The following is a 12,924-nucleotide window of genomic DNA, read 5'->3' on the forward strand; positions in this document are numbered from 1 at the left end:
AGCTTGTGAGAGTGGGAGGACCACTAGCTCACCAATCAGAATCCAGCACTTTGTGAGACAGGAAGTCCTCATACACGGATCAAACCGGAGACACCTATCATTGAGGAATTCTCCGCAATATTTAGAGGTAAAACATTTGTTATCAAATATTACACATGTCAGACAGTGACAGAAAAACAGCTACTGGGATTCGCCCTAGCGTCGTTCCGTATATTGTCATTAACTCATTTAATAATACTGTCAGTGTTACTCTCAGACCAAACTGTATTTAAAATATCATCAATTTAACACAGTAACAAACTGGTAGAAGGAAAGAGTGGAAGTACACCTCAGACACCTCCGTATATTTTACTGAAAAACCGTTTTTTAATTCGGTGCCAATGAATCAGCAGAAATGATATCTGTTATCTTGAAATGCCAACTTTATTGAGGTCACGTGTCAGCCTTCTGGTGTGTTTCTAGAATTACTTGAATACATTGCCGAGAGGAGCCAGTAAACGCACCACTTCCTTTTTTTGTTATTTATCATTTAATCGGCTTTTATAATCGCACTCACACACACACACACAAAGCTCCACACAATGAAAAACAATCATTCATTAAAAAGATGGTGAGAAAAAAACAAAACATATCAACCATACCAGGCATCAGTTTAACAAGAATATATATATGTGTGTGTGTGTGTGTGTGTGTGTGTGTGTGTGTGTGTGTGTGTGTGTGTGTGTGTGTGTGTGTGTGTGTGTGTGTGTGTGTGTGTGTGTAATTATTTAAATGGCAAATAATTCTATTGCTTGCTGTAGCCACACCACACAAAGTAGTTTTGTTTGGGATGTCCAGGTTGAGAGGATATATTTTTTGCAAAGTGAGTGAGTACTGTATAAATACCCTTTCCTTTCCTGAGATAAAAAGATACTTTCAATATCAAAGTGTTTTCGGTAAAAGGCAATGTTCCACTCAAAGTCACGGCAAAACATCTCTTAAATTTCCCTATTAATCGTTTTCCCAGAAAGAGTTAATAGCTGTACAATTCTAAAACGTATGGAGAATAATAAAACAAATAATAAAAAATAATTTCACTCTACAGTCTTTGTAGTTAAACTATATCAGCATCAAACTGAGTAGATGGAATAAGAAGGAAGAATTGACAAAAACAAAGAATGGAGAGACAAATCAACATTCGGGCCTATTATCCATACACATGACAGGCAGTCAGTTATCAACCTATAGTCCACAGAGGTCGAGTCTTGTCAGTCGCACCTCAGTCCAAAAATCAGTTTCACACATTAGCGTAACTTAGTCTCACTTTTTAAACCCTGACAAATGCATCACCTTTGAAAACTGCTGACAAACTGCAGTTATCACACAATTACAACAGGACCTCTTTATTAGATCTGATGAAATGTATATTTACCATGTAAGTGATAATTGAAGCTCCTGAAAAGTGCATTAACATGTGACTTTTAAAGTTAACTGATCAGATGTCCATCGGCTTTCAGATTTTTCCCTTCTTTGTATTCCAAGCTGATGAGATGGAAAACATGGTGACAGACAGCAGGGATCAACCACAGACAGAGTTCATCTACTGCTGTGGAGCGAACACGGAGGTCCTGAAATTTGGCTCCCGTCAGTTACATTCAGGACACAAACTCCTATTTCTTGTCATTCCAGGTGAGTCAGACTGATATTTTGTGTTAATGATCATATAATTTGCCTCATTGTGACCAGTTGTTTGCTAACCGTTAAAACAACGGGTCATTCATCCATTATGCCATAGCACTATGTTTGTATCAATCACTCAATAAAAAAATGTATTTGTATAGCACATAACATACAGGTTAGTACAGTTAAAAGTTCCTTGTAATTGAGTGATGTACATATAATAGGTAAAACAAATTAAAATACTGACAATGAAATACCATTAAAGATTTTAAAAGACAAGAGTAGATTAAGTGTATGATTAATTAGCTTTGAAAATGTGGCTGATAGAGTTACTGTCATTGATAGATTTGAACTATCTGTACTGAAGGTGCATTTTTCTGTTTTCATTTTTAAAACCAGATAATCATAACTCTCAGAATGAAAGTATAAGAATTACATGAATGTGTCCACTCTGTTGTGTGTTTGTGTAATACTGCATCACTGAGCACCTGCAGCTTCATAACCGAGATCCAGAGGTGTGTGTTGGTAATGACATGTAGTTGTTATCAGTTTCCATTGAGAATGAACTTTCACATTTCAGTACACTTAAGTTCAATAGGTTTAAATAAGCCACATGTTTTTGCTGTCATTTGTTAATCTGTTAAGATCAGGAACTTTTAAATTGACCATCGCATAGAAATCTTATTTGTAAAATGCATTTTGGAGGTTTTTGAAAATATAGGTGAGAGAGAGTGAATGGGAGAATTTGAACGTAATGTAACAACATGACGCTAACAACCAGTAACATTTATACTTGGAAAAAAGCTAAAGTTAGCCCGACTGCAACATCACCTTAAACTCCCAATCTGCTGCAGACAGGTGACTAACTCCTGCTACACAGTAAACTATGCCAGCAACAAGGTCTTGTCTTAAGGTCTTGACCTTCTATGTAAAGTGCCTTGAGATAATGTATTTGGCCATATTGTATTGTGCCATATTGTACAATACTGGTTGTTTAGAAATGAGTGTGTTGGTTATTTCTGATGTACATTATCAGCACCTTTTGTGATCACATCCCTTAGGACGGATGTGAATACAGGGTCTGAATGAAGTCATATTGACAGTTCTAGCAAATATGATATATGATACAAATATATATTTTTTTCCAAATGTTTCCCACTGCTTTAACTAAACATATCTTTGAATGGTAAGAGTATCTTGAGGAATTAATCGCATCTTTCACAGTAAAATATACAGTTATGTTTTCCTCTTCCATACAGGAAATCCTGGCATCGTGGGCTACTACAGAACCTTCATGCTAACACTTCATAGCATGTTTGGGTACCACCACCCAGTGTGGGCTGTAAGTCATGCAGGTCACTGTGTACCTCCAGACTCCATGGACATGGTAGAAGGTATTGATTCCTTTCAAGTTTACACACTGATTTAAACAATTATATTTGATGAAGAGAGGGAGAGAGAGGGTGGGGGAGGTATTAAGGAGTAATTTGTGGGCAGAGTATACTGGCCCGGTTTTTTTCCTGTATTTAACATGCCAACTAGACACCAAACAATATATATAAGCTGCTTTCAGACATGCACCGAACTCTGGATAATCTCTTGACATTTACCAGATGAGCTGTACGTGAGAACGCAAATGTCTGAGTGAGAGACCCCAGACTTTCTTTGGAGTTTCTTCTGCCAGTGCCCTAGTAAAAACGTTGATAATGTCTGAATGAGCCCATGTTAGAAAAAAGCAGGATATAATCCAGAGGATTGACTGCAAGCGAGGGGGCACAAAGGGGATGTTTCTAACACGCAATAGATACAATACTGAAAAACACAAAAATAATACAAACATCTCAGGTTGAAAAAGAGGAGCCATACATGTAGCAGACACCGACGAAGATATCAACTTGGAATAAACAACGAGATTCCAGAGCTTTTGGTGGTAAGGGAAAAAAAAACATGCGATCTCTATAGCAGAGTTGATACGTTACATCCTGTCTCCCGCATGCTGGGCCACCCCTCACCTGAATGCTCCAGAGACTTTGAAGTTGTAGTAAAAACATCTGAGCAGAGAATCTCCTGCTGCGTTTATCATGTGTGAAAGGCAAACTCCGGAGAAAGTCCAGACCCCAGTGAGCAGATATTCCCCAGAGTTCATGTCGGAAAACAGCTATAGAGAGAAATGTATCACTCTGAATTACTCTTTTACAGCTGAATCTCTGGACTCTTAACAAATAACTAATGATTCTCTAAAAATAAATGTACTTCAACACTGATATGCACTAATCGAACTAGAAGTGGATGATAGGTCCAGGCATATATACACCACATGCCCATATTTTGTCTTTGTTTTGAACAGATGCTTCCTTGGCAGCAGAGCAGGATGTGTTTGGTCTGAATGGACAGATTGAACACAAGCTGGCCTTCCTCAGGAAACATGTTCCTAGAGAGACCAGCCTGGTCCTAGTTGGGCACTCCATCGGCTGCTACATTATTCTAGAAATGATGAAGAGAGACCCTGAACTCAAGGTTAATCACTGTTCATCACCAAGTCAGTCAGATGATGCTGCTGAAACACCCATCTGTCTTAAAAGGAAGAAAAATAAATGACATGAAAAACTCCCTCTTTCTATTCAGGGAGTTTCCATCATTAACAATTTCTGGTCTCAGAGTGACTCTTTCACCATCTACGATTTTCCTTCTTTTATTTGATACAGATTCTGAAGGCTGTCATGCTGTTTCCAACCATTGAGCGGATGGTTCAGACCCCTCAGGGGAAGGTCATGACCCCTGTACTGTGTCACATGCGTTATGTGGCCTACCTGCCAGTCTTCCTGCTCTCTCTGCTGCCTGACAGACTGAAAGGCAGCCTGATCAAACTGGTGTTTGGTGGCATTCGCTCTCTGGACCTCAGTGTAATCCGACCGACTGTAGGTCTACTCAGTGGTGACTGTACAGGTTTGTTAAGCTTTGATGTTTCCCTTTTATTTGTTGGATCATAATGTTTTTGTCAGTGTGTGTGTGTGTGTGTGTGTGTGTGTGTGTTAATAAGTCAAAAGTCGAGGTAAAGCAAAATAAGGTTGGAAAGACCCATTTCACAGGATACCTATGCAAATAACGGAGCTTATATTGATTGGAGATATATTCCCCATCATATTATGTCACATGATAAGTGACATCATGAAGAAAGACATCAAGCCTTGTTCAAAAAATGCATTTATTTTAGGTACCTTTGCATCTTGTAGGACTATAGACACAATCTGAATCTTATATAGATGGAAGAATCATGCATGGTCATATGGTAGGAATGATGTCATCGTCACATCACTTTCAAGTCAGGAAATGACATCATGTGGTATTATAATGCATTCACCTTGTTTAGTGACAAGATCTACAGCTCATTTAGATTCATTATCATATGAATGACATATGATAGATGACATCATTATAACATATTATTACTATTATATTATAGTAATATTATTAATAAAGAAACATTAGCATTGTTTAATTGGACTCTTTACTGTGAGTGTCACTTCAATGCTTTTCATTTCATACACTTTTCCTTTTCTTCTGCAACCAATTTATTATTCCTCCAGGAGTAAAACACCAAAGACTAACAATGCTGTGGTTTCGCAGTGACAGTTGTAAGTTATGGTGTCATTATTTTAGGTGTAACATTATTGTAGATTAACAGATGGAAATGCAACATGTACAAAAACAATGACACAAATATATACATACATACCCTTTTGAGGCAAACCGTTTTTGTGGCTCTTAATGGGACTTTAGTTTCTTCTGTCCAAAAGACATACTTGCAGAAGAACAGTGGCTTGACAACAGGGATTTACTAACTCTACACAGGCTTTTTTTTTTACGTTACTCTTTCAAATGTGGGGTCTTCCTGGGTCTTCCTCCATGGAGCCCACTTTAAGTAAGAAAGTGATATCGAAGGTAGTTGTATCTGATCTGAAATTGTCCTTCTTTTCACTTAATAATTTAAGCCAATGTGGCCACAGGAGCATGCTTGCAACTGCCAATTGAAAGCCAAAAAAACTCTAAAATTCCATATTCTGTATTTCAGGCCTTAAATATTTGAAAATATTATCTACGAGGTCTTAAAGGGATAGTTCACCCAAAAATTCAAATTCAATCATTATCTACTCACCACTATGCCGATGGAGGGCTGGGTTAAGTGTTTGAGTCCACAAAACACTTCAGGAGTCTCAGGGGTAAACAGTGTTTCAGCCAAAGTGACCCCTTCTTCAGATGTAATAAAACAACAACAAAAATATATAACATGCCTCCATACTGCTCGTGTAGTGTCATCCAAGAGATTTGACTCGAAACGAGGTCATTTAGACCATGTTTTAAGCCTGAAGTCCACTACCGGAAGTAGTGAAGCTAGCGGACGTAGTGATGCAAACGCGTACCCCGTGTGCGCCTTTGGGAGAGAGTGTGTGCTGTGTTCTGATGTGCTTGTGCGTACGTGAATGCGCCTCCGAGGACGCTATCAGAGGACATTTAGGCTAAAAACATGGTGTAAATGATGCTGTTTCGAGCCGAATATGAATGTCTGGGCTTGCGAAAACTTGGATGATACCACACGAGCAGTATGGAGGCATGTTATGTTTTTTTCTGTTGTTTACCCCCATCAGCATAGTGGTGAGTAGACAATGAGTGAATTTTCATTTTTCGGTGAACTATCCCTTTATTTATGTTAACATTCATTTATCACTGCTTAATATAATAATACATATAGTAATATATAATGTCTCTGTGTGTTTTTTTATCAACGATGCAGATATTAGCACACCGTATTAAAACTTGAGTTTAACTTTAAGACCAACGTGAAACTCACAGTCTACAAACACCCGGTTAGACTCCTCATCAATTAACCGAATGACTGAATTTGTATTAAGTATTTTACAGCTTGCTTGTACAGACAGTTGGATAATGTTGTAATAGTTGAGTTATTTGATCAGAACATGAAAAAACGTTGTCTTGTTTCATACCTGACCCCAACGTCTCTTGTTCAAACTGTTTTGAATATGTCTGTTTATCATGAAATTAATAACCTGAATCAAAGCAACAACTAATTATCTTTCTTTTGCAGCCAATGCTATGTACATGGGTGGTCAGGAAATGAAGAAAGTTCTGGAAAGAGACAACATAACCATCAAGAAAAATCTTGAAAAGGTAAGAAAAGAAACATGATTAACATCAGTTAATGGTTCAAAGTTGTGTAGTAAACAACATATCTATTGTATTTTCAGCTTATATTTTATTATGGAACCACAGACCACTGGTGCCCTGTGCAGTATTATCTCGACATCAAGCAGGACTTCCCACATGGAGATATCAGACTGTGTGAAAAAGGGTTCCGCCATGCCTTCGTCCTGGATGCAGGAAGAGACGTTGCCAAAATGGTGGCAGAATGGATCCGTGGAGATTTAAGGACATGAGTGCTTTCATTTATTCACATACTCATGACAGTGACGATATTCTTTTAAATAATAGAGATAATATAATGACTGAATATACATCGATGTTTCGTTCCGGGAATATATCAAATATTCACTTTAATATATATTATATTTGTATAGGCCTAATGATGTAAGTTGATTTGGAATTGGATAGAAAAAAAATAAACTCAAATCTGACAGCTGATTTAAAGTGGTGGCTTTGTGTAGAACTTTTTATTACAGAAATCATACCAAACTGTATTGTACTACCAAATTTATAAAAACACTATTGTGTTGTATTCATATCAGCCTCCAAAGATAAAGTAAGAAACCATCAACGACAAAACTAGAATTTCTCAAGTTGCTACAAGGTTAGTATGACTATTCAAGTTTGCATATGTTGCCATTTTGTACTTTTTTTTAATTGTAAGGGGCTTTTGTTTTTTGTTTTTCATATACGATAGTATATGCAATTGAAAGCATGCATTCTAATGCATGATGACTGAAAAACACAAAGTGATTTATCATACATGCCTTTTATTTTTCACGTTTTATTTTCCATTGGCTGATGTATATTGTTGACACAGTACTGTGAAACATGAGAGCTGCCTGTGATTCCAATGAAATGTCAATTTAGCCAACGAGGTGATGTTTTCACCCCTGTCTGTTTTATCTGTCAGTAGGATTACTGGGCTCTGAGCCAGGGAAGAAGCCTTTTACATTTCAGTGCAGATCCAGGACTTCAAATCACTTTCCTTAACATTATAACATAGAGTATTAGTTTACATTTTTATTTATTTCTCAGGAAATAATAATGTCTGGATCTTTATGTGAAAAACAAATATGTTTATGGAAATTTGAGTTTGTAAAGTTTGCTGCAGGTCCAGACAATGATCTGGAGCTCACAGACCTGTGAACGTACATCTTCTGATGCCTCTGGACACATCTTCAGTGATATTCCTGAAATCATCGGGTGTTTCGGGTCTTTCAACATCATACACCCTCCTCCAGGTGACCCAGCCGGGCATGATCAGACCCAAGCTTGTGTCCAGATGGCTAGCTACTCTGACTCCATGGCTCTCCTCTTTTGAGCCACAGCCATCTTGAGGCTCTCTGCCGCTTCGGTGGTACTGCGGATGGCTCTCCTCTTCCTCTCTCCTTCAATGCCCAAACTGCTGAAGGCTCTTGCTAGAGAACGGGCCGCGAAACCCCTGCACCCAACTTCCACTGGGATACACCTTGCTCTTCATCCAGCCTGCTGACAGTTGCTGACCAGTCCCGCGTATTTGGAGAGCTTCCTTTCAAAGGCTTCTTCCAACCGATCTTCCCATGGGGCTGTCGGCTCCAGCAGCAGAGCGTGTTCTGTGGACTCAGACACAAGGACAATGTCTGGTCGCAGGGTTGTTGCTGTGATGTGGCTGGGGAACTTCAGCTGACGCCCGAGGTCCATTAACAGCTGCCAGTCCCTTGCCAAGGTCAGGATACCTGCAGATGATGGCCTCTTGGTGTGGTTTGGCTGCTCTCCAGCTCTGACAAAGGTGATGGACTTCTTGGAGGGTCGGCACCGCCTCGCCCACTTAAGTCCAGTGCCGATGGCTTCAGCGATGGTCTTCAGGACCTGATCATGCCTCCATCGGTACCGTCCCTCTCCAAGTGCCTTTGTGCAGCAGCTGAGGATGTATTGCAGGGTCCCTCGCTTGGAACACAGTGGGCATGCTGGTGACTCTGCTATGCCCTATGTGTGCAGATTTGATGGGCTTGGAAGCACATCATACATTGCCTGGATGAGAAATTTGATGCGCAAAGGCTCGGCTTTCCAGAGCTCAGCCTAGGTCACTTTCCTCTTAACCGTATTCTCCCATCTTGTCCAAGCTCCCTGTTGCTTCATCCCCACCGCCTTGCTGGATCTCATCTCCTCCGCTGCTGCTCTCACCTCCTCCTGAACTAGACGGTGCCCTTCCTTCCCTCTGATGATGTTTGTTTGGGGAGTCGGAAAGGATCCAAACCCAGCTCGGCCTTGAATGACCACTTCCACCAGCCTCCTGTGGCGTAGCCTTGCCTCAGTTTCCGGAACAGACTCCTCTGTTCTCCACTTCCTGCCGGTCCTCACTTGGATCCCTGCGTTGGCGACCATCGGATCACTTGAGTTACTGTACTGCATCCCTTCTCTTGCCTTTAATTCTTACTCCAAGGATTTGAAGGGCAGTTGCAGTTTGTTGTTGTGTCCGTAGAGTGCGATGCTGCTCAGGCTCTTTGGCAGCCCCAGCCATCTCCTGAGGTGCTTGCTGACCTTCCTCTCCAAGTTCTCAACAGCTGATAATGGGAGTGCATAGACAAGGAGGAGCCACAGAATTCTGGGAAGAATGCCATGCTGGTAGATCCAGGCTTTGAACTTCCCAGGTAGGCCAGACATGTCCACAGCTTTCAGCCAGCCATCCACCTCAGTGCAGGTCGACTGGATGGATGTTGTTTCCCTCAGAGAGCTGTCAAAAAGTTTGCCCAAGCTTGACCAGGCTTATCTGTGATGGTTGGGATCCATATACGTTCGCCATGTTGAGCCACAACACGGTTGCGTCTATTCTCTCTGGCCTCCCTGATGAGCTGGGTCACCACACCGGTGTGTTCCAGACAGCCTGGCATCCCTGAAATGCCACCCTTCTGGACTGATGTGTCGATGTAAGTGTTACTTTCCAGGTAGGTACCCAGTCGCTTGGAAACAGCACTGAAGTAGATCTTTGCCTCGACACACAGCAGAGAGATGATGCCAAACTTCCCTTCAGCCACTCTCCACTGTTCTGGGACCTGTAGTATTGTAACTGACGTGATATAGCATTTAGCCGCAGGTGTCAACTGTAGGGTTTTAAGCCTACCTAGTAAAAAATAATGGTCTCACTTGTGGATATGATAATGTATTGTACTAATTTGGTACTCATTTGACATTGAGACTCTGACTTTGTTACTCCTAATAAAGAAAGTAAAAACATTGCAATTGTGTGACCTATGTCTAACCTATTTATATGCATTGTAAATAGTTTCCATGTTATTTGTCATGTTTACCAACTGTCAAACCTTTTTTTAGACAATGAGTTAAAGCCCCTGAAAACTTGGTCTCTAAGAATATATTCTCATTACTTACTGCGCAACAGCATATTGTTTTTGTCACTGGAGATTAACTTTTGAAAGCAATGTCTTTAGACTTTTAAGGGTTTAGAATAATCTCACCAGTATAACTGATGATGACTGACAACCCACTGAATATAAAGATACCCACAAAATGTCATTAGATTTGCATGAATGATATATAATAATCCTGGGAGCTAAAGCACTGATAATGAACCGCAACGTCCATACTTTAAGTCTAACTAGGGACCTCTCATTTGGTTCCCTATGTCTCTGACCCTTCATTTACCATCATTCCCTTGCTGTGGACATTGTAAAAATATACACATACAGTGCTGTGAAAAAGTATTTGCCCCCTTCCTGGTTTCTTATTTTTTTGCATATTTGTCACACTTAAATGTTTCAGATCATCAAATACATTTTAATATTAGACAAAGATAACCCGAGTAAATACAAAATGCAGTTTTTAAATTATGATTTCATTTATTAAGGGAAAAAAGCTATCCAAACCTACCTGGCCCTATGTGAAAAAGTAATTGCCCCCCCTTGATAAATCATGAATGAACTGTGATTAACCACATTTTCAATTTCACTAGCCACACCCGGACCTGATTACTGCCAGACCTGTTGAATCAAGAAATCACTTAAATAGAACCTGTCTGACAAAGTGAAGTAGGCTAAAAGATCTCAAAAAGCAACACATCATGCCGCGATCTAAAGAAATTCAAAAACAGAGGAGAAACAAAGTAATTGACATGTATCAGTCTGGAAGGGGTTACACAGCCATTTCTAAGGCTTTGGGACTTAAGCGAACCACGGTGAGAGCCATTATCCACAAATGGAGAAGACTTGGAACAGTGGTGAACCTTCCCAGGAGTGGCCGGCCTACCAACATTACTCCAAGAGCGCATCGACGCCTCATCCAGGAGGTCATAAAAGACCCCAGAACAACATCTAAAGAACTGCAGGCCTCACTGGCCTCAGTTAAGGTCAGTGTTCATGATTCAACAATAAGAAAGAGACTGGGCAAAAATGGCATCCATGGGAGAGTTCCAAGGCGAAACCCACTGCTGACCAAAAAGAACACAGGCTCGTCTCACATTTGCCAAAAACCACCTTGATGATCCCCAAGACTTTTGGGCAAATATTCTGTAGACTGATGAAACAAAAGTTTAACTTTTTGGAAGGTGTGCATCCCGTTACATCTGGCGTAAAACTAACACAGCATTTCATAAAAACATCATACCAACAGTCAAACATGGTGGTGGTAGTGTGATGGTCTGGGGCTGCTTTGCAGCTTCAGGACCAGGACGACTTGCCATAATTGATGGAACCATGAATTCTGCTCTCTACCAGAAAATCCTGAAGGAGAATGTCCGGCCATCAGTTCGTGACCTCAAGCTCAAGCTCACTTGGGTTTTGCAGCAGGACAATGATCCGAAAAACACCAGCGAGTCCACCTCTGAATGGCTCAAAAAAAAAAAAAAAAAGGATATTTTGGAGTGGCCTAGTCAAAGTCCGGACTTAAAAACCGATTAAGATGCTGTGGCATGACCTTCAACAAGCAGTTTATGCTCGAAAACCATCCAATGTGGCTGAATTTAAACAATTCTGCATAGAAGAGTGGGCCAAAATTCCTCCACAGCGATGTGAAAGACTTATTGCCAATTATCGCAAACGCTTGATTGCAGTTGTTGCCGCCAAGGGTGGCACAACCAGTTATTAGGTTTAGGGGGAAATTACTTTTTCACATAGGGCCAAGTAGGTTTGGATAGCTTTTTTCCCGTAATAAATGAAACTCGGGTTATCTTTGTCTAATATTAAAATTTGTTTGATGATCTATATACCCTGGCATTACACCGTAATAGTTCGATCGATTTACAGACGTTGTTTGATTGTTTTAATCTGGAAGAACGAGTGATTAGTGTTGAGCAGAGGATGTGAGCTCTCATTGACTCAGTGTGTGGCTCTTAAAAGAGCCGTTGTGTTGTTGAGCTGTTGTAAAGTGAGTTTATCCACCGAAGCCGTACAGAGTGCGGCCCTGTCTCTTCAGAGCATACACCACGTCCATGGCGGTCACGGTCTTCCTCTTGGCGTGCTCGGTGTAGGTGACAGCATCGCGGATCACATTCTCCAGGAAAACCTTCAACACGCCGCGGGTCTCCTCGTAGATCAGACCGGAGATACGCTTCACTCCGCCACGGCGAGCCAGGCGGCGGATGGCGGGCTTGGTAATTCCCTGGATGTTATCACGGAGAACTTTGCGGTGACGCTTTGCGCCTCCTTTACCGAGCCCTTTTCCTCCCTTTCCTCGTCCAGACATTTCTCTTCAGTGAGATGAGATCTAGTGAATAGAGTGCTCCGCGGGAAACACAGCTATTCATAGCCTGACTGAGGACCTGATAGAAGACAGAGGCGGCCGTCTTCCTCCTCTGTGGATCCTCATGGCCGCTGATAATAAAGTCTATGGTGCGCTAGCGCCTCCACAGGTTTGGATGTAGGACGGTAGATATTAAGGTCTGACAGTTTACCTGTTTTGTGTAACAGTAGGACTGTAACACGTTTCCATCAAGTAGGAATAGTGCCTGTGAAAAAGGCTTAGTAAACATAAGAGTAACATTAGGACTGATTAGGGAAGTACTTAGACAATGTATGAATATTGAGCAACCTTGAGTGAAAATCAGTGGTCACA

The 12,924-nt window shown here is 40.9% G+C and overlaps 4 protein-coding genes across 6 annotated transcripts in view; 2 read left to right on the plus strand and 2 right to left on the minus strand.

Annotated features, from left to right (window-relative positions):
• The window catches only part of LOC118116015 (histone H1), a 311,666-nt gene that overhangs the window by 215,531 nt on the left and 83,211 nt on the right, over nt 1-12,924 (plus strand). The gene's annotated exons all lie outside the window — the stretch shown is intronic.
• LOC118116027 (histone H1-like) overlaps nt 1-12,924 on the minus strand; it is a 444,527-nt gene that overhangs the window by 197,687 nt on the left and 233,916 nt on the right. The window lies entirely within an intron of this gene.
• ldah (lipid droplet associated hydrolase) lies at nt 19-7,317 on the plus strand. 2 transcript variants are annotated; one of them, XM_035167307.2, is made up of 7 exons: nt 19-127; nt 1,497-1,668; nt 2,919-3,053; nt 4,007-4,176; nt 4,365-4,605; nt 6,764-6,846; nt 6,924-7,317. In XM_035167307.2, the coding sequence occupies exons 2-7, from the start codon at nt 1,530-1,532 to the stop codon at nt 7,110-7,112; spliced, it is 957 nt and encodes a 318-aa protein (XP_035023198.1). In that variant the 5' UTR covers nt 19-127; nt 1,497-1,529; the 3' UTR covers nt 7,113-7,317. The 2 variants fall into 2 exon arrangements, with proteins under 2 accessions (XP_035023198.1, XP_035023200.1); XM_035167309.2 differs by having other exon boundaries at nt 28-127; nt 1,522-1,668.
• On the minus strand, nt 12,193-12,595 carry LOC118116072 (histone H4). The gene has a single exon (XM_035167383.2). The coding sequence runs from the start codon at nt 12,553-12,555 to the stop codon at nt 12,244-12,246; it is 312 nt and encodes a 103-aa protein (XP_035023274.1). The 5' UTR covers nt 12,556-12,595; the 3' UTR covers nt 12,193-12,243.

The sequence above is a fragment of the Hippoglossus stenolepis genome, chromosome 10 (assembly GCF_022539355.2).
Source record: "Hippoglossus stenolepis isolate QCI-W04-F060 chromosome 10, HSTE1.2, whole genome shotgun sequence".
Lineage (NCBI taxonomy): Eukaryota > Metazoa > Chordata > Actinopteri > Pleuronectiformes > Pleuronectidae > Hippoglossus > Hippoglossus stenolepis.

Coding starts and splice junctions, on each gene's coding strand:
- ldah (XM_035167307.2), top strand. CDS start 1,530: ATGGAAAACATGGTGACAGACAGCAGGGATCAACCACAGACAGAGTTC. Junction 4,177..4,364: donor AGAGAGACCCTGAACTCAAG/GTTAATCACTGT, acceptor TATTTGATACAG/ATTCTGAAGGCTGTCATGCT. Junction 6,847..6,923: donor TCAAGAAAAATCTTGAAAAG/GTAAGAAAAGAA, acceptor TTGTATTTTCAG/CTTATATTTTATTATGGAAC.
- LOC118116072 (XM_035167383.2), bottom strand. CDS start 12,555: ATGTCTGGACGAGGAAAGGGAGGAAAAGGGCTCGGTAAAGGAGGCGCA.